This window comes from Nannospalax galili, unplaced genomic scaffold, assembly GCF_000622305.1.
Source record: "Nannospalax galili isolate Female #2095 unplaced genomic scaffold, S.galili_v1.0 scaffold875, whole genome shotgun sequence".
Taxonomy (NCBI): Eukaryota; Metazoa; Chordata; class Mammalia; order Rodentia; family Spalacidae; genus Nannospalax; species Nannospalax galili.
In genome coordinates, this window is record NW_008337059.1 from 3,512,408 (window position 1) to 3,540,110 (window position 27,703).

The 27,703-nt window shown below is 44.5% G+C and overlaps 1 protein-coding gene across 1 annotated transcript in view; it reads left to right on the top strand.

Moving 5' to 3' along the window:
- Tll2 (tolloid like 2) overlaps positions 1–27,703 on the top strand; it is a 110,897-nt gene that overhangs the window by 49,664 nt on the left and 33,530 nt on the right. The window contains exons 4-9 of the mRNA XM_029563008.1: positions 2,004–2,156; positions 5,564–5,681; positions 11,026–11,204; positions 13,551–13,656; positions 21,055–21,179; positions 24,094–24,209. Coding sequence (XP_029418868.1) covers positions 2,004–2,156; positions 5,564–5,681; positions 11,026–11,204; positions 13,551–13,656; positions 21,055–21,179; positions 24,094–24,209 — 797 coding nt within the window. The remainder of the gene's footprint in view (positions 1–2,003; positions 2,157–5,563; positions 5,682–11,025; positions 11,205–13,550; positions 13,657–21,054; positions 21,180–24,093; positions 24,210–27,703) is intronic.

The window sequence follows — 27,703 nt, forward strand, 5'->3', positions numbered from 1 at the left end:
GCAAATCAAAACCACAATGAGATGCCACTGCATGCTGATTAGGATAACCATAATAAAAAAGATTAACAGCAGCAAATGTTCACAAGGCGCCTCTGAGCTCTGGTGGTGAGGACATGGCGTGATGCAGCTGCTGTGGAAAGAAGCCTGGTAGTTGCTCAATACAGAGTTACCATATGGCCCAGCAATTCCATGTCTAGCATATACTCGACAGAATTGAAAACTTATGTCCACCAAAACAAATGTGCACATGAGTGTTCATAGGAGGATTATTCATAATAACCTAACACTGGAGATACTCAGATGTCTATCAACCAAGGAATGAATGGATAAACAAAATGTGCTCTGTCCAAACAGTGGAATGTTAGCCATAAAATAGAATGAAGAACTGATTCATGCTACAAATGTGGATGAACGTTGAAAACATGCCAAGTGAAAGGAGGCAAAGTCAAAAGGTCCCTTGTGGCCTGATTTCATTTGTATGAAATGCTCAGAACAGGCACAGCCACAGAAATAAGGTAGATGACTGGGGTGCCGGAGGCCAGAAGGAGAAATGGAGTAGCTGCTAATGGGTACAGAGGTCCTTTTGGGGGTGCTGAAGACAGCGTACAGTTAGTGGTGATGGTTGCACACCTTGTGAATATACTAAAAACCACTGAATTGTACACTATAAAAGGGTGACTCTTAGGATTGGGAATATTATCTCATTTTTAAAGAAAGAAAAATTAGGAAGGAAATATCAGAATAAAACAAATGAAAAGAGCAGGAAGTAACCAAATGAAATTAATGAAATAAAGGAAGGTAAAAAAGAATTCTAAATTTCTAGTTTTTAGGGAAGAAATGTAAAAACTGGAGAGGGAGTTCTCTGAGTAGGTATGAAGGATTATAAGCAAGTGGACTGAATCACCCGATTGAGGAACAGCATGATACGGACTCAGATGTTTGGTACTATACACCTGAACATTTTGTTCTTCCTACCCCCAATTTCTGGGGGCCCTTTTGAACTTAGAACCTTTTTTATGTTTTTAAAAAATTTCATGTTTGGGGGATGGAGATCAATAGTTAAGAGCACTGACTGCTCTTGCAGAGGACCTGGGTTTGGTTCCCAGCACCCACACAGTGGCTAACAAACATCTGTAACTCCAGTTCCAGGGAATTCAACACCCTCTTCTGACCTCTGAGGGCATTTTACTACATGGTTTACTTAAATTACGTATTTTAATTTTATGTCTATGAGTGTATTTTCTGAATATACACAGGAAACACATACATAAAATTAAAATAACAAAATATTTAAAAATGTTATGTTTTGAGCTGGGCATGGCGGCATATGTCTTTAGTCCCAGCACTTGAGAGGCAGAAGCAGGTGGATCTCTGTGAGATCAAGGCCAGACTGGTCTACATAGCAAGCTCCAGGCTAGCTGGACCTATAGGGAGACCCTGTCTCAAAAAAAATCATGCTTTATTTTTAATTATGTATACATGCCTGTATGGGTTTGTGCACCTGAGTTCAGTACCCATGGAAGCCAGAAAAGGGTGTTGGCTCCCTTGGAGTTACAGATGGTTATGAGTCACCCAGTGTGGGTGCTGGGCACCAAACTTAAGTCTTCTGCAAGAGCAGTATGCACCGTTAACCACTGAGCAGTTTCTCCAACCCCTTGATGCAGAGCCTTAAATCAAACTGTTTATTTCTTTCATGTTTCTCTTAAGGGTCCAAATGTCACAGAGGCTGGGAAGAGCAAGATTGTAGGAAGCTTTGCTTTTCTGGGACTTATTTTTATAAAGAATCTGTTTTCAGTAGCTCAGAACACATGCTGCACTTGCTTTACACTACATCTGGAACATTTCCTCCCAGGTATTCAAAGCCCTGCATAGGCAAAATGTCCCCCTTAGAACATAGGTTTTCTCATCCCTTTTGTCTCTGTGGCCAATAGAATCTTAAGCTTAAGCATAATTTTCAGGAAGACTCAGAGGGGAAAGTAAATGATGCCCTGACTGTCTTGCAGATGGCAAGGAAGATGCCATGCTTCTGCATGGCCCTGGGACCTCAGACACCACAGCCAAGCCCTCTGCCCGAGTCCGAAGAGCCACAACCTCAAGGACAGAGCGGATATGGCCTGGAGGAGTCATTCCTTATGTCATCGGAGGGAACTTCACTGGTCAGTAGCCCTAGATGAGGCCATTTTAGGCCAGTGATTGGGCTCCCAAGATTGAGAGTGTCTTCCCAGGAGGGACTCCATGGGACCCAGTGGATGCCAGGGCCACAGCCATCCTACCTGCTAAGGTTCCTTTGTGCCTGTGTGGCCTGGTCCATCAGGCCTCTATGGAGGCTGTGTCCACAGAGATTTTTCTATTCTGAAACCTTCTTGGAGAGAGGGCATTATCACAGTGATCTTGAATGGCCAAAAAGGTCTACACAGTGAGTGTGTGAGGATGAGTCCTCTGGGGTGGCAAACACGGTGCTGTCCATGGTGGCTTCCCAGCCTCTGACCCATGAGCAGCCTGGACCTAGCAGTCCCTTGGCACCACCCATCTAAGCAGTGCTTGAGGAAGTAACCAGAGGACACACGTATGTGTCACACCATGTGGCATGAGTTCCTGGTCCAAATTCTGGCTCCAACCTTGACAGATTACTAAATGTCTCTGTCTGTCTGCAATTCCCTGTTCTTTAAATGGGGATGGCAGTATATCCCATAGAGTTATTTTAAGAATTGAATGTGGTTAATATAGATAAAGCACTTAGACTCATGCCTAGCACATCATCAGTATTTACTGTTAATACTATTATCTTTGGACTATGCAAATCGCTGCAGACTAAAGCTGAGGCTGCTGACCCTGGCCCCACACTGCCCCCTGTGGAGCCCTGCCTCCCTCCCCTCCTTCCTTCATCCTCACACTGAGCCTCAGTAGCCACCTTCCCACTGCAGAGCATGCCTATTTCCACCCCCTCAGCACACTTGAGCTGCCCTTCTGTCTTCTCCAGAGCTTTTACTGGCTGGCTTCTTCTATCAAGTGACACATACACAGATAGACCCTCTGACTCCTCATCACCTCACCCATCACTCAGTGCCCCAGCTCTGTCTTAAAACCTTCACAGCACTTATCATGGCCCAAAGTTACTTCTGTAATTTCCTCTGTGGGAGCAGGAACTCCCCCCACCTCCACAGTTTTTAATCCTACATTTCCAGCACCTAGGACAGTGCCTTGTACAACAGAGGCACTTCCCACATTTGCCCATAGCAGGCTGTGGCCAGTACATCACTGGCCGCATGCCTGAGCAAAATGCCCCACAGAGTGAATTGCCCAGTCTCTCACTGCCTTTTATTAGCCCTACACCTGCCCATGCATAGTGGCTTCTGTAAGGAGGCTAATGGAAGCAGACTTGCCACACCTACTGAAAACTATGGATGAGCAAGTTATCAACAGATCTGCAGACCTGACCATGGACACCTGGAGCCTGGGATCCAGGCCACACTTCCTAGGCCACACTTTTTCTCTATTTGGTGACGTTATCCAGTTTCCAAGTGTCAGGCACTTAGGAGCTACCATGAGCAGATGAATAAGCCTTCCCCATGTCATCCAGGCACTCCATCTGATCTACTGACAGACAGACACACACCTAAATATTGACATGAAGCTCTGGGAGAAGCTGCTGCTGTTCTTTGGTTCCCAAACTATGCTCTAGAATGCTCTTATGACTAAAGACTTATATTACCTTCATCGAACTGGGCTAACTTTGTATATTAGAATTTTGCTTATACAGAGTTTTGTGTTGTTCTGTTATTAGTAGGATGGCTGGCCTGGGACTGACTATGTAGACCAGGCTGGCTTTCAACTCACAGATATTCATCTACTTCAGTCTCCTAAGTGCTGGGATTAAAGACATGTTGTTTTGAATGTATGGTTGAACTTCCAATAATTCGAACCAAAAATATGTCAAGATATTCAATAAATAAACAAAAGGACAGTTAAGTTATTCTTTTTTCTATGTATGTGTTTTGAGAGACAATATGACAGTCTACCCATAGTGTGTTCCAGACTATGATAGGACTTTCCCCCACTATTTATTTATTATTTATTTATTCATTCATTCATCCTTTCATTTATTTGCATCTATCTAAGCTCACGGTTCTGCCCCATTCTCTCTGTACTTCCCAATTAGTTTTTCTAGAAACTACTCATTGCTTCTAACAAAATTAAAATATTATTCCTTCTGTCATATTGATAGATATTGGGAAAGAGTGTTTAATGACTCTACATGATTATTAACGTGGACTATGAAGTCAGGTTCAGAGGAAGTATGAAATTCACCTGCTTTCAAAGGCCTCATAGAAAACTAAACTCAAGGACCCCCTAGAAAACACTGAATCCTATTCAAAATGCACAGATATACCTGCAAATGGAATTATAGAATGCATAAGAACATCCTTCTGCAGGCATTGACAGGAAATGAGGGCAGAAGTCTCTGCTGGGGAAAGCCTACCCACCAACTCAGAAACTATAATCCCCAATTGAGTGGCCTGGGTAAGAACTTTAGAAAAGTTTAGTTAAGCATATTGTTCAAAACAAAGGAAGTCTGGGGAGTCTAGGATATTTTGGAAATTTATTCCAATCTATAAATTCCAACTCTCTAGGTATTGGCTGTTCAGAAAGGTTACTTATGTATTTATTTATTTATTTTTGGAACTAGGTCTTATGATGTCTCCCTGGTTGCTCTGAAACTCATTATGTAGATGAGGCATGTTTTGAGCCTGTGGTCATCTTCTTGACTCTCTCCTGAGTGCTGGGATTGCAGACATGCTGAGCACACTCAGCTAAGGAAATCATGATTCACAATGCATTTCTATTCTGGGTCACCAGAAAAAGCTCTTAAAAATGATTTAAAATATTTAACAGGGGCTGGAGAGACAGCTCAGCAGTTAAGAACACTGACTGTTATTGCAGAAGACCTAGGTTCAAATCCCACCCACATGGCAGCTAACAACTGTCTATAACTCCAGTTCCAGGGGATCTGACAGACTCTTTTGATCTCCACTGGCATTGCATGACACAGGTGCACTTGCTTACATGTGGGCATAACACTCATACACATAAAATAAAAATAATAAATAAAGTATTCAAAAATTATTTAACAAACCTACCTTTAAGGTACTAAAAGCTGGTTTGATATACATATACATTATATAATGATCACCACAATCTAATACTCAATGCATCTATTACCACCCCTAATTACAATGTGTAGGTGATGAATCTCTCTTAAAATCTCAAGTAAAACAAAATGATTAGTAGCTGGGCATGGTAGCTCACGTCTTTAATCCCAGCACTTTGGAGGCAGAGGCAGGCAGATCTCTGTGAGCTTGAAGCCACCCTGGTCTCCACAGTGAGTTAGTGAGTTCCAGGCCAGCTGGGGCTACAGGAAGTCTATGTCTCCAAAAAAAAAAAAAAGTACAATATTGCTAACAAGTTTTGAAAAACTCAGAGCAAGCTTTAAGACCACACCTTAGTGTCCAAGGAAGGCATGGCCCCAGGAGTGAAGTGACCAGCACCTGACTTGTCATTTCAGGCAGCCAGAGGGCCATTTTTAAGCAGGCCATGAGGCACTGGGAAAAGCACACCTGTGTGACCTTCATAGAGAGGACTGATGAGGAAAGCTTTATTGTGTTCAGCTACAGGACCTGTGGGTAAGTATGAGAAAGTAAGGTCACCTCAGCAGAATCAGAGGCATCAGATGGGAGAATGCGTGAGTCTGGAATTTTCTATGTCATGCTAAGCATTTCCAATGAACTGTGATTTATGGGAGGCCAGGCTTTCCTGGAGGCTCTTTGTCCTCAGTGAAAGCCCTGTGGCAAAGCAGGAAGGCCCAGACTGTGGCTCCAAGGAGACTCACCCTCAACAAATCCTATCACCAGGACAGCATGGCTGATAATTCATGTGGAGAAAGACTTAGAGTAGTGACTCCACTGAGAATCTGATAGCTGATGAAGCAGTGGATTCTTCTTCCTCAAGAGTGGGTGTTCATAGCTCTTACATTCTGATTTTAGAGATCCCATGAGCTTACTACTTCCTACAGAAAACATTGCATACAATAAGAGATTGGGTTCTGACGAAAGATGTCTGTCATGCCAGCAGGGGAGATGGCTCAGTGGGTAAAGTGTTTGCTGCATAAGCATGAAGACATGAGTTCAGATCCCTAGCACCCATGTGAAAGCTAGATTTTGTGGTATATGTCTTTAACCCCAGAGCTGGGGGAGGATTGGGGGAAGAGATAGGTGGATCATCAGAGACTCATTGGCCAGCCAGTCTGGCCAAAATGGTGAGCTACAGGTTCCTCTCAAAAATAAGGTGAAGAGTGATAGAGGAAACACCTGACATCAACCTCTGGTCTCTACACATGCATGCAAGGGCAACCATAACTGTGTTTTCTCTCTCTCTCTCTCTCTCTCTCTCTCTCTCTCTCTCTCTCTCTCTCAGTAGAAGGTATCTGTCATGCTGACAAGTATTAATTGTCCTATGTTTTCCTACTAAAATGAAAATGTTATTGTATAGATTAAAAAAAGAGAAAAATCCCAACCTCCTGTTTTCCACATAGACTACTGTAAAAAGAGAATGAAGACGGCCAGGAGCACACAGCACAGCTAGCATAAAGGAAGCCACAGTCATAACTTCATCTACAGCAAGGTTTTTGCCGTTTTGTTTTGATTTTCACTAATCAGCGAATTAATTTTGTAGCGCTGGGGTTCAAACCCAGGGCTGGTACACATCAGGCAAATATTTTACCACTAAACTATACCCCCAGCCTTCTTTTTGTTTGTGAGCTCAGAAGGTGTTTTAAAAAATGAGACCTTTATAATGAGAAATAGTACAAGCTACAGTGAGAATAGAGTTGTCATATATATTTATGTACCAAAGGCACAGCATTAACAGTCATGAAACAAGCTCAGGAACCCAAGGGAGATGAACAGAAAGCAACACTGGGAGATTTATTTCATTTCTGTCAGCCTAAGTAGGTGAGCATCAAGTTGACTAAAAAATAATTAGAGATTTATAGAGGATTTGGAAAATATTACTAGAGTTTATTCTTCTGGTCTGTTGGATTTGTAGCCTGGTAACATGGTTGTAAGTGTACAGGGAAGGCTGAGAGATCTGCCTGTCCATTAAGCACTGAGAGCGGCTCAATAGGGCTGAGGAGATGACTTAGTGGAAAAAGTGCTTGTGGCACAAGTGTGAAGATCTGAGTTTGGCCCCTCAGAACTCATGTAAAACCAGACATGGTAAGTGTATGTCTGTAATGTCAGCATTCCTAGATATGGGACGTGGAGACAGGAGGGTCCCCAGAAGTTCTCAGGCCACCTAGGCTAGCGTATGAAACAGAACAAGAGACTCATCTTGAACAAGGTGGAAAATGAGGACAACACATCTGTGCTGTGGCACATATATGCCAGCACACACACACACACACACACACACACACACACACACACAAATAAAAATAAATAATAAAATTGAAAATAACATCTAAATAGGTTATAAAAGTTAGAAACAGAATTAAAATATTCTCATGTTGCAAAGCAATGAAACTGGACATGGTAACAAAGATTAGAATGAGCATCACCGGGTAAATTGAAAACCCCTCCACTTCCACCTCGGAGAGTAGCCCTTATGCATAATCACTCAATGGGCTGACTAGACTCTGGTGGATGGATTCACACTGAAGGACATCTGGGTACAAATGCTTGACTGGTTGGGAATTAACACGTGTGGCAGAATATATGAAGTCTGGTCGGAAGGATGGGGGGATGTGGATGGGGGAGGGGGTCTAAATTTGATTCAAAACTGTTGTACAAAATTACAAAAACTCAATTTAAAAAAAAACTCCACCTTAAAACTGCATAATGTCTAGGATAATGAAAATCCCACACTTCAGAATGAGAGAGATAAGGCTAAAGATAGTCCACAAAATATCTAAAGAGTTAAGAATAACAATGAAATTTTCAATTCATAGAAGTTGATGATGATGATGATGATGTGTGTGTGTGTGTGGTATGTAAGTGTGTATGTATATGTGTGTGTACAAACCACCATCATCATCACAGAATAAGACTAAAGAGAATATAAGCATCCTGGTTTGCTTTTCTGTTGCTGTGATAAAACACTGACCAAAAGCACCTTGGGAAAGAAAGGGTTTATTTGGCTTACAGCCAAAATTGAGAGAGGCCAGGGCAGAAACTTAGAGGCAGGAACTGAAGAAAAGACCATGGAGGAATGCTGCTTACTAGCTTGCTTCACCTGGCTTGCCCAGCTATTTTTCTTACACAGCCCAGGCCCACCTAGGGATGGCTCCACCCACAGTGAGCTGGGTCCTCCTACATCAATTAGCAATTAAGAAAAGGCCTCACAGACAGGGCCACATTTAATCCAGCACTTAGAGCAGAGGCAGGTGGCTCACTGTGAGTTTGGTGCCAGCCTGGTCTACATAGTAAGTTTCAGGCCAACCAGGCTAAAAAAGAAATTGGTACATGGAAAGGGAAACCTCTTTTCCCCAAAGCAGCACATACAGAATAGAGTCTCACAAGGAATTCTTTCAGTCACTCAAGAAATACAATTCTGATGCTATAGAAACTACAGAGCATAAGAGAAAGGACATTTCCCGATGTTTTTAGAAAACTGCCACGGCGTTGTCACCCGCTATCCTTAAAGGGCAGAGAGCACCATAGTAAATGAAGTAACAAGTTACAGACATTCCTCATCTGAGTCACCATGCAAAATTAGAATAAGAAGTTACAGTTTCAAATTTAGATGTGCAATGAAAGAAGAGGCTATCAGCAGTTTGTCTAAGAATACATGACCAGTTTTCTCTCAAGAAGTTGTCTCATGTGACTGACAGATTAGAGAGAAGCCATGTGCTCATCAGAGCAGATGCAAAGCATCTAGATGATACAACATGCATTTTGTTTCAGAAAAGTAACCAGGGGGCCAGGGAGAACTCTCAGTGGTTAGAACACTTGCTGCTCTTGCAAAGGACTGGAGTTTTGTTTCCAGAATCCATGTTGTGTGGCTCACAACTGCCTGTAACTCTAGCTCCAGGGGATCTGACACCCTTTTCTGGCCTCCATGGACATGTGCGTGCATGTACACACAAATACACATACACGTAAATAAACAAACAAAAAAATAATCTAAAAAAGTAACCAAGGTAACACAGGAATAGATGTCAATTACAAAAGTATGTATTTTCATATATACATATAGATTTATACTTGTATGTATATGTATATATTTTATGTATATGCAAGTACATGTAACATCAAACTACATGTGTATGTTATATACGCTCAAACTAGAAGCCAATAGCTTGCTTATCAGAAGTAGCAATCCTAGAAGTAGTTCTATTAAAATCAGGAACAAGTCAAAGGTGTTTATGATCTCTACAGTTACTTAACACTTTTCTAAAATACAAACATGCTTGAATGGGAGAATACACTAGACACTATGAATATTGACAGGCATAAGGCAGAATTTGCATTATTGAAAGTTAATGTGACAGTGTGCCTAGGAACCCCAGAAAGCCAACTGAGAAGCTAATAGAAACCCAAGACACTCCATGAAGGAGACTGATCACAAAATGCATAAAAAATTAAATATTTTTCTTTATTTATGGCATAGATGGATAGATTTTTAAATTTTTTATTTATTATTTTTATTTTATGTGTATGAGTGTATTGTCTGCCTGTATACAAGTACACCCATGTCATTCAATGCCTGTGGAGGTCAGAAGAGGGTGTTGGATACCCTGGAACTGGAGTTACAGATGGTTGTTAGCTGCCATGTGGGTGCTGGGACTCAAACCTAGGTCCTCTGCAAGAACAGTCAGTGCTTTTAACCATTGATTCATGTCTCTAGCCCAGATTGATAGATTTTTATAATGGAAAAAATATAATTTTTTGTTGTCTTTGGGTAAAAAGATTGCCTATAGGGTGAGAGATTTCAGTCTTTCATAATATGATGTGTATGTTTAAATGTGCAATAGATAATATCTGGATTTGGACTGTTTAAACTTTTAAAATTTATTTATTTTTATTTTATGTGTATAAGTGTTTTGACTGCATGTATGTATGCATACCACATGCATGCTTGGTGCCTGTGGAGGCCTGAAGGGGTGTCAGATCCCCTGGAACTGGAATTACAGATGGTTGTGAGTTGCCATATGGATGCTGGAAACAGAACCTGGGTCCTCTGCAAGAGCAGAAAGTGCTTTTAACCTCTCCAGCCCCTTTAATTTCTTTTTTATACCTTTATCAGAGCAGTTGATAAGCCTGGTACAGTAGCATACACTGTAATCCCAGCACTCAGAGGCTGAGGGAGGAGGATCAAAAGTTGGGCCAACCTGGGCTACACAATATGACTAATAGGCTAAGGGGATGGCTCAATGGGTAAAAGTACTTTCTCTGGAATGAGGACCTGAGCTTGAATCCCTGCCCCCTTGTCATGTTCTGACTTACCCATGCACACGCATTGGTATATGCATCCTCACACATAACACCACACATAATAATGACAATAAAAGTCTCATAAAACCAGTGTTCATCAGTATATAATGAATAATGAATAAATATTTCCTGTAACAGTAGCTGTGCCCAGTAGACAGTCTCTCTAAGCTCTGTACAGTGATACCCAGAGGCACTTTCTAGAACTCACATACCTCTTTCTTATCTCTTCTGTCTTTAGAGAAGACTCCATGGACACACAGCTTAGGGGAGAAACAGGTGCAGAGTATGCTTTATTCCAGGCCAGAAAGTCATTTCCATCTTTAGTTTCCGAGGAGGTGGTCTGTATCCACCAAAAAAGGCCAAAATGCATTTGGGGGGAACTCTGCCTTGGTGGGAAGCTGGACGCTCAAAGTTCGTCCAGGTCTTAAGTGCCTAGTTTCTTTTACATTTTTACACAGTGGGAAGTGGAGACTGGCAGTGCTTGGCCTCTTGCTTGGAATAGCCACTGCCTTGCTGATCTATATATTTCTATCATCAGCTGTTGTTCCTATGTGGGACGCCGAGGAGGAGGTCCGCAGGCCATATCCATTGGGAAAAACTGTGACAAGTTCGGCATTGTGGCCCATGAGCTTGGCCACGTCGTTGGGTTCTGGCACGAACACACCCGGCCAGACAGAGACCAACATGTCACTATCATCAGAGAAAATATCCAGCCAGGTAAGGAGGCCTGGATAGAATCTAGAAGACAGCAAAGAGGCATCCATGGGCTTTGGGGGCAGTGTGAGGGAGGGACTGCCTAGAACTGATCAAGGCTAATGGCTAACTGTGGAGACAGTGACCCCACTGCCACTGTCTGCCCGTGGCCTTCCTGCAAAGATGTTGCTTGTAACTTACAGCAGAAGTGAAATAATGATTTTCCCTGTCATAAAGGACAGTGAAATCTGACCCCATTTCCTAAACGGAACAGAATCGACCAGAACACTGTCAGCAGTGTCAGGGCGGATCAGCCAAAACAGAGTCCTCTTGACTGCTCTCCTGAGTCACTTTCGCTGATTTAGGCAACACAGCCTTTAGAAATCGCAAAGTACTTAAGGAACAAATGCATGTAGAGACAATGCTTCTGCCTAGAGCCATTTGGCCCCAAGGCAGACAGCATGCAGAGACTGACCCTATGTGCGCATCTTCTCATGTCTCATAATTTGATATAAAAATTCATATTAGAGCCAAGCATGGTAGTACATGCTTATAATCTAAGCACCAGGGAGGCTAAGGCAGGAAGACCACAAATTGGAGGCCAACCTGGGCTACAGAGTGAGTTCAACCCAACCCAGTCAACTACTGAGACTTTGTCTTAACATAAACAACAAAATATTACAAGCAAAACATGGATCCTGAACATGAAAGCAGCAAGCTGAGCTATATAGTTGGGAACTGTAAATCTGCTCTGTGTGTGTGTGTGTGTGTGTGTGTGTGCACGTGTGTGCATGCTTGTGGATGTTTGTGGTGTGTTCAGGTATGTGTATGCATGTGGAGGCCAGAGAACAACCTCTAGTTTTGTTTTTCAGGAGCCTTCCACCTTATTTTTTGAGACAAGGCATCTCTTTGGCCCAAGGCTTGCCGAGTCAGTTAGGCTGACTGGCCAGTGTGCCTCAGGGATCCATCTGTCTCTGTCTTCACGGCTGGGATCACAATCATGTGCCATAGAGCCAGATTATTTTTGCATGGGTTCTGGGGATTGAACTCAAATCCTCATACTTTACTGCCTGAGCTTGTCCCCCCAAACTGCTTCAGAGAATCTAAATTATGAAGTATTAGGGATTTAATTAATTTTGTTTTTTGTTCTTTGTTTTTTTGAGACAGGGTCTCACTGTAGCCCCCAGCTGACCTGGAACTCGTAATGTAGACCATCCCAGGCTGGCCTTGACCTCACAGAGATTTGCCTGCCTCTGCTCCCAAGTTCGAGACTAAAAGTGTATGCCACCAAGCCCAGGTCTGATTTAACTAACTTTTTGACTCATTTTCTTTTTTCTTAATATTGCAAGATCAGAATATCAGAATGTCTGGTGTTTTTTTTAAAGATTTATTTTATTTATTTATTTTTAATATTTTATTATTTTTATTTTATGTGTATGCCATGTATTGCCTACATGTATGTGAGTGCACCTGTATCGTGCAATGCCATGGAGGTCAGAAGAGGGCTTCGGATTCCCTTAGAACTGTAGTTAAGGACAGTTCGTCGCTGCCTGTGGGTGCTGGGAGTCGAACCCACGTCCTCTGCAACAGCAGTCAGTGCTCTTAACTACTGAGCATCTTTCCAGTCCCGATTTATTTTATTTTTAAGTGTGTGTGTGTGTGTGTGTGTGTGTGTGTGTGTGTATGTGTATGTCTTTGTGGGTATGTGCATGTGAGTACAAGTGCCCAAAGAAACCAGAAGAGGGTGTGAGATCCCCTGGAACTGGAGTTATCGGTAGTTGTGATCTGCCTGACATAGGTGCTGGGAACTCAGGTCCTCTGCCAGAGCGAATGCATTCTTTACTGCTGAGTCATCTCTCCAGCCCCAATAATAGAATTTAGAAAGAAAAACATCTATAAGAAAATAGACTCTCACTTCTTGATGTAGAAAACAGAATTAGGCATCAGATTCCCTGGAGCAACAAACAGTTTTGAGTTCAGCTGTCTGGTGTGGGTGCTGGGAACTGAACTAATGTCCTCTATAAGAGCAGTGTGCTCTCTTAACCACTCTCCAGCCCTGGAATTTTATTTCTCCACAAAAATTTCTTGGGCAAGTAGACTAAGAGCTAATTTGTCTGCAAGCATAGTTAAAGGTTTCAAGTGGCACTTGGGGAGGGGAGTTGGATGATGGGACAGGGGAACATAGGGCTTGCTCTATGTTTCAAATTTCTGATCTATTACAAACAACAACCAGAAGCTCCAGGAGTCCTGTTACCTGACTGACCTTCAGGCAACTGGATCTGTGGGAAGTCGCTCTGCGCCCTCCTTCTCCCTCCTTCTTTTCAGGTGCTTTCACGCTTCCAAAGGCCTTAACAGAGTGTTGTGTCACAGGTCAGGAGTACAATTTCTTAAAAATGGAAGCCGGTGAGGTGAGCTCTCTGGGAGAGACCTACGACTTTGACAGCATCATGCACTACGCCCGGAACACCTTCTCAAGGTCGGAACCTTCACTGGGGCCATCTGTTTTATTGCACCTGCCGCAGGCTTGGGTAGGAGTCCTGAGGTCTGCAGAGAGCGAGCACATCTCAGCATGCTCCTACAATGGCTGGCCTGTCTGTCCTTGAAATACAGTGGCCTCTGGGCTGCAGTGAAATATAATCTAATCAGGTTCCCACTAATAAGATTGAGCCCCGTTGTGAAGCTGGCGTTCCATCATGCCCTCGTGTCACAAGCAGCAAAGTAGAAAAGGGAAATTATGGAAAGGTCATCTGGAAGAATAACCTAGAGGCTCATGTAAAATTCCCAGTGGAGGGGGCATCTTTAAAGCCTATTTCAGCAGGGAGGTACTTGGCATTCTTTTAGAAGGGATTCAGTTTATTTGAAGCTAGGCTGTACCAGTGATGGAAGGGCTATAAATCACAGATTCATTTCGGAGGTAAAGAAAATGAGACTCCAGCCAGCTTAAGTGAGCACAGGTAACTGGATCAGAGTGAGAACAAGAATTCAGGTTCCCTGCTTTCAACTCATGGATAATGATGCTGCCCACCAGAGAAAGGCTGAGCCAGCTGTTTACTTCAGGCATCCTTGGGGTCTGTCCCATGTGCTAGACTATGCAAGGCAGATACTAAGTATTCTCAAAATTGTCCCTGTGTCTAGGCCACACAAGCATGCTGTGCACAGAAGTGGCTCCCAACTAGTCCCAGTTTGGTATGACTTCTCTGCCCTTAAAGGAGACACACAGTACAAATATCTTTTCCACCTTAGCACTTTAAAGTTCCCTCTTAAAAGGAGCTGTTAATTTGTTTAATCATTCTTCCCAAAAAGGTTTGAGGTGATTTCCAACATACATGTAAATAACGAGGAAACAAAACAACAACAACAAAAAAAACAGGTGACAAAACTTGGAGCAGTAAGGATTGAGAGCTACATGTTGAAGTCTGGAATGCATTTAGTGCTCAGAATACATGCCACTAAGATGTGCAGGCTTTGTTGGGACTGAGAAATCTTCCTAGTCAGCAAGGCAAAGAGGGAAACAGTTCATTTCTTGAGTCTCCTTGTGCATCAAGATTAAAGGGATCCATTGGCTTGGGGGCAAGAAACTGATTGCTCTTTGGTTCTTGAGTAAGGCACCCTATTCATGAGGTTATAGGACTATGGAATCTCAATTCCCTAAGGGATGCTCTTCCTTTGGCCACATGACTACTTTAGTCATTATCTGCCTCCTGTACCCAGGCAGGGTTTCCCAGGTCTCTAATAAGAGTGTTGCTCAAATCGGCATCTTTGATAATCTTCTTATGAGAGGACTAGGCCAGCTGTTCTCTGATCTCCTTCCAGCTCCAGCCTTCATGTGGCAATCTCTCGGTCTACTGTAGGTGGGTGGGGAGTTCACAGATAATTGCATGCATTGCCACAGAGGACATCTGAAGTTGGAGGGGCCTTCTCTTCCAGTCTGGTAAACTAGAGCTTGAGAAGTCCATTCTGGAATTATGAGGTATCCTAGTTTCTTTTCTGTTGCAGTGAGAAAATACTCTGATCAAAAACACCTTGGAGGTGTTTATTGGAAACACCTCTAAGGAAAGGATTTATTTCATCTTACACTTCTAGGTCACAGTTCATCATTGAGAGAAGTCAGGGCAGAAACTATGGAGGGATACTGCTTACTGGCTCATTGAAAGGCTCATCCTTAGCTAGCTTTCTTATGCAGGCCAGGACCACGTAACCAGGGCATGGTGCCACCCACAGTGCGCAGAGCCTTTTTATATCAATTGACAATCAAGACAGTCCCCCACCGGCATTCTCATAGGCCTATCTGATCTAGGCAATTCTCTCAGATGACTAGTTCATATCAAGTTGAAAGTTAAAGCTAACTAGGACAGGAGGGGAGTCCCAGGAAGCCAGTGGAGTAGCAGGATGAAACCTACCCATGAACATGAGAGATGGTTGGGCATGTGTGTGTTGAGATTAGGCTGCCCACCAGCTTTGAAAACAGTGAAGGAAATAACTGCTATTACCATGTCATTCAGGGGCTGTAGGCTGGTATGCAGAGACACTGTCAGTGTTGTCAGAAGTGCAAAGTCATGATGGCCCAACTGAGGGGCTTGTGCTTTGGGTCTTATTTCTCCATATCATTTTATCATTTATAATTCTCAATCTGTTAATGTTTTTCTGTTGCATTCCTCTCTTCTCAGTAGACTGAGATCCTTCAGCACAGAGACTACTTCGGTCTCTTCTAGTCCCTAGCACTCAGTAGGGTGCCTGGCACATACTAGGTGTTCAATATGTACTTACTAAGTTTATAAATAAATGTGTGCATTCAGAGGGACCTGGGAGAGCTGCAGTGCTGGGGAATGGGTGAGGGAAGCCCCTTGAGGACTCAGAAACCTTGTTCTGTCTGAAGATCTTTGTGTATACTCACAGACTTGGTGATAACTCCATTAGGGAGACTCTGTAAGTCTCTCCTATGTAGGGCATGTAGGAACAAAGCCACCTTCCTCCCACTGGCTCTGTGCCAGCTCTTGCACTGAGCTCTGGAGCCAGAGGCCAAAGAGAGGCTCATCCTTTCTTGTCTGTCTGTCTGTCTTTCTTTCTAAATCTCTATTTTTCTCTGTGATCTCTAGCTCACAATCCCATTCCTTTGGCCCCTCAGGAGAGAATCATTACTAACTCTATGGTGAGCATGAACCGTCTTATCAGCAGAGACCAGAGGAGAGCCGGGGAGCTAAAGCCATGAAATATTCACACCTCATCCAGAGTGCCCAGAGTTCCTAGGAAGAAGATTGGCAAGGGGGCAGCAGCATGGCATGCTGGGCAGTGGTGTGGAGCGGCCTCCCCAAGGCTGCTGCTGCTACTATGTTATCTATTGCTGCACAACACTGCTACCAAACTTGGTGTCTTAAAATTGAAACTTACTGTTTTGTTCTGATTCTCTGGGTCAGCCTGCCTCGTTCTTCTCTGGTCTTGCCCATAGACACTTACACAGCAGCAGTCATTTGGTAGCTTGATTAGAGTGGGGAGTCCAAGATGGCCAGTCCCACATCTAAAAGTTGGTAGCACCTGGCCACACCCCTTGGTCCTCTTTCCTGTGGCCCTCATCTTTCAGCAGATTTGGCCAGGCTCTTTTTTTCCATGCTTGAGGACCCAGAATTGCTCGAGGGCAGGGCAGCTGGGGAAGCCAAAGGCCTCTGAAGGGCCAGTTTCTAGAACCCACATGACATCACTTCTGCCATGTCCTATTGGCCAGAACAAACCATAAGGCCAACCCTGACACAGGTGAGTGGAGAAATAGACTCCTCCAGTGGTCTTTTCACAAATCTCATTTGCCTCAGGCAGAAACCTGCGCTGTCCTTTCTGCTGGGTTTCTGCGTGGGGTTTTGGAAGGATGTTTGGTACTATAGCTTTTTACTGGTGGGCTTTTCTGGCATTTTGTCAGAAGTTTCCCCACTCTGTAACCACAGCTCGTGCCTTTTGGTCACTTCTCCCCTGGGGCTAAACTGTACCTTGCCTTTGAGCTTCTGAAAAGAGTACTGAACGAAAATACCAGCAGAATTCAGGCTCATCTAGAGACAAAGCCCTTCCTGCTGATGGGAAACCCAGTCTCAGAGTCTCTTTACGATTGAGCTGCTTCCTTCCATCTTTATTGCATTTCTTCCCCCTTCCCCCTTGGTTAGACCCTGGCGGTGGAGAGTGATATCTTTGGAAGTTTTCTTGGGCACTGGTCCAGGAGCCAAGGAGACAGTTCTCTAGTATAAGGATGTCTTTGTTTGGAAAACTCAGAACTGACAGTTTTATCCCCTAAAGCATCTGCCAAACCTTCTCTTAGTTTAGCCTGAAGTCAGTGCTGGGCCTTGTCCATTGAGAAATGAGGACAAAGCATTATTGCAGTGCTGCTCAGAGAGGACATCGCTCCAGAGTGAGCCCAGTGCAGAGAGGACATTGCTCCAGAGTGAGCCCAGTGCCTTGCCAGTATCTTTGGGACTTGCAGGGATGTCCCAGCTCAAAGACTGTCAGAGTGTGAGCCAGTGCCATGCTGCTGCTTTGGTCCCAAGCCTCCCACGTACTTACACAGTCAGTTAGTGCATATGGAGGCCTACTGTTTCTTGGTAGTGGAACACATGCAGTGGACAGAAAGATTAAGATGATCTGTGGAGCATTTCAGCCTGCCTGTGTTCCAGGGCTGGGTCTTCATTTCTACCTCAGTCTTTAAGACATGTCACTCAAGCCTTGCAGGCAGGGTTTTCTCCCTGTAGAGAGGGAATCCTAGAGAAAACAGGTCTGCCTCCCAGGGTCTTATAATGATGAAATGATGAGATGGGCCTGGGCCTGGCACATGGGGAGGTCTATGAATAGTGGAGGATAGGTAATGAGGTCTTTACGTGCCAGGCTTACTGGTGACTTTGCCAGTCATGGATTAAGCCAGAACTCTTAGACCATGTAATGATCCTTGTTTGTGCTGCAAAATTCCTGCTTTAGGATAACTATCACAAAGAGCCATGTCTTAAGGGCAGACGTGCCTGTCTATCAAGTAACATGCTACTGAATTCAGAATTTTGGTAGACTCATCACTCAGGGTTTCAAACCTGGTGAAGGCAATGGAGGACAGGAGCTCCACTGAAGTATCTTGAAAGACTCTGGAAGATGACACCATGGGACTCAGAGAAAGCCAGGTCAGAGGGTCAAATGTTGGGCAAGGGGAGGTCAAAAAGGAACTCAGCAGATGGTCTAGACTCCCATGTGCTTGTATTGGAGAGAAAGCAAGTTAGTCTGACTTAGAAAAACAAGTATTTCACAGCCAAAAAGATAACGAAGTGATGTAACAAGGAAGAAATGGGGATGTGCATTGTCCAGTGTGGGAGAGAATTTAGGAAAACACAGAGCTTGAAAGAGAGAAAGGAGCAGACACAGCTAATAGCTAGGCAATGTGTGCATTTCAGCTGTTTCTTTTGGTTTTAAATAACTATTTTGTGAAATTCTTTGAAAACACTTCCTGATTGTGGCTATGTAATTTAATTCAAGAAGTGTTTCTTGCCTCGGTCCCTAAGGACAGAAAGGAGGAACCCAGTCCTGAGAAACTTATTTTTGGCAAAGGAGAAAATATTACCAACACATTAAAAAAAACAAACAATATAGTGTGTCAGAAGATTAGTCAAATGAATAAGGCCCAAAGGGATGCTAACGCCAGATGGGAGGCATAGAAAGAGCCCAGGGAGAACTTCTAAGAGGGAAAATAGATGATGGGGATTTGGAGAATGAATAGAAGTTTGTGAGTGGACAAGAGTAAGGGCGTGGGCATCCCAGGGAGGGGACACTGTGTGCAAGGACTTGGGGACCTAGAAGGAGACAGTAGGCAGTGTGGCTGGTGAGGAAATCAGAAGCCAGGAGCAGAGGGCCCAGAGAGCCAAGTGACAGGAAGGTGCTAAGCAAAGAGAGCACATGCCTACCATGGCATGCTGGGATGGTCACATTGCAGCATTGGGGGATAGAGCAAAAGAGGCTGAGACTACAGAGAGGACACAGTCAAGAAGCTTCTGGAAAAAAAAAATCACCTGAGCTAAGGCAGTGGTCCGAGAACCAGGAGGAGGGTATGGACTCAAGGAATGTCTACACAGAGCAATGGACAAGACTTGGTTACTGGCTTCAACAAGAGCACAGTAGGAACAGGGAAGATCTGAGGGCTTCTAGAAATCTCATCTCAGGAGACAAGAGTCAGGGAACAAACTGAAGAGGGAAAGAAATTCAACTATGGGCCAGATTTGGGGCTGTAGATGAGGCCCATAGTACAGCTCAGAAAGGTGGCACTAGGCATTAGGGTCTAGTAGACAGTTCTGAACATGTAACAGTTCTCCATGGGTGGCTAAAACTCTTGGGGGTATAGCATGGAAAGGGTAGGGAGAAGGGCATCATCCAAGCAGGAAGTAGAAATGGCTGCTCTCTTTCAGTTCAGGGGACAGTGCCCTGTGTAGTGGTAGGAAAGAGTAAGGAGAAAAGGACTGGCAGATCCCAAGGAGAGGTTAGAGAAGTACATGACGGCAGGTGCACTGTGACCGTTGCTGGCCTGGTTGGATTGCTGTTGGAATTAGGAGTGAATGAGAGCCGAGCATCTCACAAGGAAGGGTGACAATTCTTTCCAGAAAGTCGGTTAGGAAAAAAAGAAACAGGGTGCCACCTGGAGAAGGAACAGCTTCCAGGGCAGGCCCAGATAGAGGGTCTGCAGGCAGAAGAGGGGGCTTAGACCTTGCAAGGAGATATGAATAGGCTGGCACTCAGCTAGACATCCAGGGGGCCCGTCTGTATTTTAGAAATGAAACTAGCATTTTAGACCTTACATGGGTGTATTAGTTACTTTTCTGTTGCTGTGATAGAAACACTGACCAAAGCAACTTATAGAAGGAAGAGTTTATTTGAGCTTACAGTTCCAAAAGGGCAAGAGTCCATCATGGCAGGGAGTCATGGTGGTGGAAGCTAAGCTCTCACAACTTCAAGCGGGCACAGGAAGCAAAAGAGCAAGGCTTAAGAACTCTCTAAGCCCGCACCCAGTGACGTGCTTCCTCCAGGATAGCCACACCTTCTAAAACCTCCCAAAACAGCACCATCATCTGGGGACAAAATGTCCAAACACTTGGAGCCTATGGGGGACATTTTCATTCAAACCACCACAATAGGTGTAGAATAAGATGTCAGTGCTAGGAGGGACCACTGTGATCAACCAAGCCAGCCTCCTATTGTACAGAAGGGAAAACGGAGGCTCCGAAAGACTCAGGAAGGGGGAGGGACTTGCCACGTTAACCTGCATGGCAGAGGCAGGCCTGGCATAGAAATTTGTAGCCTGGCCTCTTTCAGTGACCTCCTGCATACTGGATTTATCCCACTGTCCATCTGATCACTCCTTTGGCCAGCAAGGCCCCTCAAAGTCTGACCAACTCATCTATCTGTGCCTACTGGCCAAATACAGGGAGGCTCACAGTGGACCAGTTCCTAGGCTCTTCCTGAGGTACTGCCTAGTGAACAATTCCAGGGGGCGCCACTCACCATGATTTCTGAATGTTAGTCCCTGATTTGTGCTGCATGATGGCTCTGGGGCTAGGGCCCATTAGGGGCTTTGTGGAAATACTTAGTACATCCATGTAAAGCAGGCTTTAGACTACTGGGCTAGGGCACAATTTTCAATTTGGCATTGCCTTCTCATTGGCAGCTGATGAGATAGAATGCTGCCAGCCAGCAGGAGTGAAGAAAATCACTCAGCCAATGCCAGCGAGGGGAGGAGGTAGCAGATGAGGGGACAGGAATGTTAATGGGTTATGGGGAAGGAAATGAAGACTGGAAATCTCTTCATGCAAAGCCTGGCAGCCTTGACTCTTCTTCCTCTCTCTCCCTCTCTCTCTTTTTTTTCTTCCTGTAGAGGAGTTTTCTTAGATACCATCCTCCCCCGTCGAGACGACAATGGCGTCAGGCCAACCATTGGCCAACGCGTGCGGCTCAGTCAGGGAGATATAGCTCAAGCCAGGAAGCTGTACAAATGCCCAGGTAACTGTGAGCCACGGGGATTCCCAACAGCTCCTGGCATCCCACGCTACACACTGCATGCTGTGTGCAAACAGCCCCACCCCCTTGCTGGGAAGAGACTTGGGGAACTGATGGGACCACTCCTTGGCAGCTCTGTTTTTTAATCTTTATTAGGAGTGTGCAATATAGTGCAGAAAATGAAATGAAGAGGTTCATAGTAGGCTTAGAACCCATAGCCTGACTATGGGAGGCTTTGGACTTTTTTTTTTTTTCTCAAAGCCCTGGGTACAGAGGGGAAGAGCAAAAAGAATGTAGTACAGTGTGACTGAACGCTACAAGAGCATCTTTCCTTTCTAGGGGAATAGGGAATGAGAGGTTGGCAAAAGATAAACCAAGAGGTTATGTCAGAAAGATGAAGAATGAGGAAGAGTGCTTTCGGGGTGATGGGGATCTGGTTCCCAAACGCTACAGGCAGAAGTCTTAGTGCTGTGTCCTCAGGGTCAGTAGTCAGCTATATGCCATTAAAGACCAGACAGTATCCTGGGGTTGGAGCAAATGCGTCTTCAAGGCTGTGGCAGCAGTCACCTCCCCTCAGATTTGTCTTCATCTCCATCCTAGTTTCATTCCTGTTGCTGTGATAAAATACCCTGACCAAAAGCAACAAAGGAGAAGGGTTTACTTGGCTTACAATTCCAGGTTACAGTCCATGACTGTGGAGAAGTCAAAGCAGGAACTTAAAGCGTTACATCTATAGTCAAGAAAAACTAGAGCATACATATAGAGATCCTTGCTTGCTTGTGCTGTCTCATCTAGCTTTTTCCTATCTTCTATAGCTCAGGACTCCCTGCCTAGGTGATGGTGCCACCCACAAAGGGCTAGGTCTTATGTCAGTTAACAGTCATGACAGTCTTCCACAGACATGCCCATACACCAACCTGATCTAGATAATTCCTCATTAGAACTCTCTTCCCGGGTGATTGTAGGTTGTATCAAGTTGACAGTTAAAACTAAACAGCACAATGAGCTTGACTCCAGTTCCTACACTCACTGCCATCCCGCAGTGACACCCCAAGACACTTCTAAGTCAGTGCAAAGCATTGGTTTTAACAGCCAAGTTTGTACTACTGATGGGGTGGAAAGAACTTCAGGAGCTTGGGGAAGACAGAAGAAAGTTCCGTTATCAGTAGTAGCTCCAGTAGCCTTTTTCATTCCCTGCCCCCACAGACCAGACATGTTTTGATATGGGGTGGCATGTTTGAAATGGGGGCCATTGGGGAAAATCTGCACTGTGACACTGCAATACAATGCAGGACCACAGGGACTGCAGAAGGCTGCATGGGCTTGCAACCTCACAGAACTAGGAAATATGTCCACCTAGCTCTTAGTCATCTGGGGACATGCTAGGGCTGAAATATAGGACACACATATCAGATAACCTTGCTGAATGTGAAGGGAAACCTTAGAGCATTCCTTGGGAAATGCCATAGTATTTATTTAGTTAGACTGTATGTACTGCTTATTTCCCAAAAGACTTCGAGGCAGCTGGTAAATATCCTGGAGCCACACAGTAATGTATCTGTTCTTGCAGAATGTTGATGATTATCCTAAAATAATTTCCATGGAACCCTCAGGGATGTTGACTGCTGAGAATGATCCTCGTGATGCCTGGCAGTTGTTCCGTAATGTGATACTGAAGCCCTGATAGCTGGGATTTCCTGAGGCAAATAATGGGCATTGCTCCACATGCCCCTTCCTGCAGCTCTAAAAGTGATGGAGGTTGCTCCAAGGGGTCACTGCATGCTAGGATGGTGGCCAAGCAGTAGTGGGATTGTGCATGGGAGATGTTCAGGGATGCTTATTCCTCATACTTCGGGCATAGCACTGTGAAAGGAGGGCTACTGCCTTGTCTTTTGGGGGAATCTCAATCCTTGGGGCTTAGGAAATACAAAAGCTTTTAGCTCCCAAAGGACAGGAACACTTCCTTCCACATTTCTTTTAAGGACAAATGAGAGGAAGGCTTTTTTTTTCTGACACATATTCTAAGTTTTAGAATCATTACTGGACAACCGTCAGAGACCCAAGGACAGAATTGCACACTGTAGATCATCCTCTTGTAGCTCCCCATACCTCTGTTTTTCTCTCTTTTCTTGGTTACTTGATAGCACTCTTGGAGGTGCATAGCAGGGGGAAAAAAAAGAAGCAAGATTCAAGCTAACAGTGGAAATGAGTTTCAAAGCATTTCTTTTTGTGTTACTCACTTGCACTTCTGTATTCTTTCCACTACAGGTGTTATTATTAGTAATCATAATGGCTACATACAGTGTGATTGGGGCTGTGTAGCTCAGTGTGTGAGTGATCACCTAGCATGCCTAAGGCTTTGGGCTTCATTCCAACCCTAGATAGATAGATGGATAGATAGATAGATAGATAGATAGATAGATAGATAGATGGATGGATGGATGGATGGATGGATGGATGGATGGATGGATGGATGGATGGATAGATAGATAGATAGATAGATAGATAGATAGATAGATAGATAGATAGATAGATAGATGATAGATTAAAAAGTAGTCTCTGGAACACGCTGTGGATGCTAAGTTCAGAAGCAGACCCATTCCATGTAATGCAAGTGATCTCTAGGGTCCCCTGAGTTGGCCCAGCCCATGGCTGCAGAGTTGAGATCTGAACCCAGCTCTGGCCATGTTGAATCCTGAGACCCTTAGCAGAGGCTGTGGGCACTATCCCTTGGCACTTGAGGTGCTCCTTTTGCTTGCACTATCTAGAAAAATACTCATCCACCTGACTGGCTTCTCGTCAGCCATTCAGAGAGCTTGGCTATGAAGAATGTTTACTCTTCATCCCCTACAGGAGTGGCTCAGGTGGGGAGTGGTGTGTGTGCACCTGCCTCACAGTTGTCATTTTGCTTGTGCAGCATGTGGAGAGACCCTGCAGGACACAACAGGAAACTTTTCGGCACCCGGTTTCCCAAATGGCTACCCTTCCTACTCACACTGTGTCTGGAGGATCTCTGTCACTCCAGGGGAGAAGGTAGGCGGGAATGTTAACTTTGCTATTTGATCATCCTACACTGCATACACACATGACTCTCACATTGTACCCCATAAATACGCACAGTTAGCATCATTTTGAAAAGGTAGGTTGGAGCCTGCATTCAGGAATGGCATGGCACTCTGAGTTGGGCAGGGTGGGTGGGCTTAGTCTTACTGCTACTGGTAGTAATAGCAGCTCTTATGTTGCAAGCACCCACTGCATACCAGGAGCAGCACTGCTTGCTTTGCACTCATTTTTTAATGACTTCTCAGCCAGTCTCATCCTAAAAAAATGAAGGCCTGGCACATACTAAATATCCACATAGGTTATGAATCACGCTAATGGTTTGCAAGGCATACTACACTCTGTCTGTCCCCCTGCCTTGACAAACACACTGTTATAATGCCCTGGAGGGCAAGTGTCCAATCTAGAGTCTCTTGACCCTTTGGAGTGCTGCTTTCAAAGGTAGCAACATGGCCAACACAGCTCGCTTCTCTTCCCTCACTCTCCACCTCCACCTCCACCTCCACCTGTGTTGACATCCCGGCCCACACTCCTGAGTGTCATCCACTCCAGCCTTGCAAACAACTGTTCTCTAGCTAGTCTCCAGTGGGGTGAGCTGGCCAGACATGTATCTGTGCATCTGCCCTTAAGAGACTTGATCCAGGAAGGAGGTCCTGGTATGTCCTGCAAGTGGGCTCAGACCATTTTGGATGGGAAATTCCAAGGTCCTGAGAAGGGGCCAGGAAAGCTGTGTATTGACAAGTCCTCTTATCATTTGTCCAAGGTTAGATATTCTCTGCTCCACCATAGGATATGTATCATGTCCATTCTGCAGATGAGTAATCTTAATTATTTGTGTGTGTGTGTGTGTTTATTTGTACATGTGAGTGCATGTGCTCACGGAGTCCACGGTGGGAACTGAACCTGGGTCCTCTGTAAGAGTAGCACATGCTCTAAACCACTGAACCATCTCTCCAAAGTTTATCTTTTGACCATATTTTCTACAAATCTAGATATTCTTCAAATTGTCTCAGGCCAGATGGAGCCCTCTGTTCCTTGGGTCTAGGCAGGGGGATGTCCTGTGTTCCCAGATCTCCCTAGTATCCTAGTATCATACATGTCAGAGCATGTCTTGGTATGACTACTGGCTTATTATCCTATTTGTAGCCCTTAGGCCCACTGAGGATAGCAACTGTCCACCTCCATCCCACCTCTGTGGCACAGCAGTGGTATCATGAATGTTGAATGGATATGTGGATGCATGTGGACTAAATGAAACTTGGACCACTGATGTGGTGATGGGATATGTTGGATTTTTTTTTCAGGTGCCCATAGCCAGCCTGCAGGGATTTTTCATGTATAACTTTAAAGAATAACGTGTGATCCAGGGAGCAATGGCTATGAACCATTGAAAGCGTTTTCTACAGACTGGTTCTGCCCTCAGTGAGCCATGTGGATCACTTAATTTCATGTTCCTATTAACCTCATGTACTAAATGCTTATTATAGAGGAAAGCATGGACTTGCCCAAGGAAACTAAGTTTGCAGCAGTTACGAAATGAACCCGCACCTTTGAGAGCTTGAGCACCTGAATAGACCATCATCCTGTTACACAGAAGGGACAGGGCTCACACTTATACACACATGTGCTCTCACATACACTAAATAGTAAAGCATTATGGGGACTCGATTGGTGAGAGTGTTTGCTGTACATGCATGAGGACCTGAGTTTGAATCCTCAGCATTTGCATGAAAAGCCAGGTATGGCTATGTGTACCTCTAACCCCAACATTGGGAGGCTGTGAGAGGCAGATCATGAGAGTTTACTGGCCAGCCAGCCTCGCCAAAATGGCAAGCTTCCAGTTCAGTGAAAGACCCTGTCTCAAGAGAATAAGGTAGGGCCTGGAGAGACGGCTCAGTGGTTCAGGGCACTGGTTGCTCTTGCAGAGGGGGGTGGGTTCATTTCCAGCATCCACATACATGGCAGCTAACAGCCATCTGTAACTCCAATTCCAGGGGATCTGACACCCTTTTCTGGCCTCGACAAGCATTGCACACATGTGGTGCACTTACATACATTCAGGCAAAAGAGTCATATACATAAAATGAAAATAAAAATTTTAAAGAAATAAGGTGGAAAACAATAGAGGAAGACATTGAACATCTTCCTCTGTACATGCACACACAGACATGTGCATATTCACGTGCATGCAAGACAACCCCCCTCCCACAAGACAGCATGGTACTGATCTTGAACCTGAGACTTGAGACCTTTTGCACTGTGTAGATATGGTGTCCCTGTGCTTGCTAGAGGTGCTCACAGGCAGAAGGCAGGAGGAGGAAGAAGAAAAGAAAGGAGTCTGGTAATTCTCACATTGTTGATTTGCTGTACAGCAGGGCTATGTGATATGTTTGAACCATGTAAGCTTCACTAAGTCTCAATTATTAGTGTTCACTGGAGACACAGAGAATATACATCGTTGAAATTCCTGCACCAGTTATTCCAATTTCTGCTTTACACAGCCTTCCCCAGAGCTGCTGGTAATTAGCAAACTTGATTGATTCTCCTATCACCTCTTGCTCATCACAGCTTCCCCCATAGTCTTTATGGTTCACTAACATGCTTAAAATAATTAGCCTGAATAATTATCCCTCTCATTCAGACCATGAATGTGTTACCAAGGAAGTTGTACTAACATTTCCTTGCTGTGATTTTAAAAAACAAAGACCAAAGAATTATTGTGCAACAAGCTTATAAGTATTGCTGAGCTTGATCACCTGATTTCAGTGTGATGGAGATTTGAGAGAATCCTAGGGGCATCCCAGTCTTAGAGACTTACTGCTTAGCTTGGGTTCCTCACTCCCTGGGAATCTGAGTTCATGGAAAGATAGTACCAAGCTAGGATGCACTAGTCTAGCTTGAAAAGAGAGAGACCTCTCTCTCTTTCTTTCTCTCTCTCTCTCTCTCTCTCTCTCTCTCTCTCACACACACACACACACACACACACACAGACATGCATGCACACATACACATGTGCTTTTCTACAGAGGAAAGCTGATCTCAGGTACTTTTCATTTCCTAGGAGACCACAGGGCTGTGTGGAACCCTGAGTGGACTGCCCCCAGGGAAGGGGTGGGTGCCCTTAGTAAAGTCAGGATGGAAAGCCTGGAAGGAGCAGTCGGCTGTCAGTTGTGGTACACTAAGAGCATACTCAGTATAGCCTGATTTTTTTAAGTGTGTTTATGGAGTACTTAGTGTGTTTTGGACATAGCACTGTGCACTGTGTATACAGTTTCTCTCACAGTTCCCTTCACAACCTAGTGATATGCATATTGTTTTCCAGATGAGGAAACCAGAGTCCCAGGAAGTCAAGTACTTCCTCAAGATTATAGAGTCACTGGGGCTGGAGAGGTGGCTCAGAGGTTTAGAGCACTGGCTGCTCTTGTAGAGGACCTGGGTTTGGTTCTCAGTACCAACATAGTGGCTAA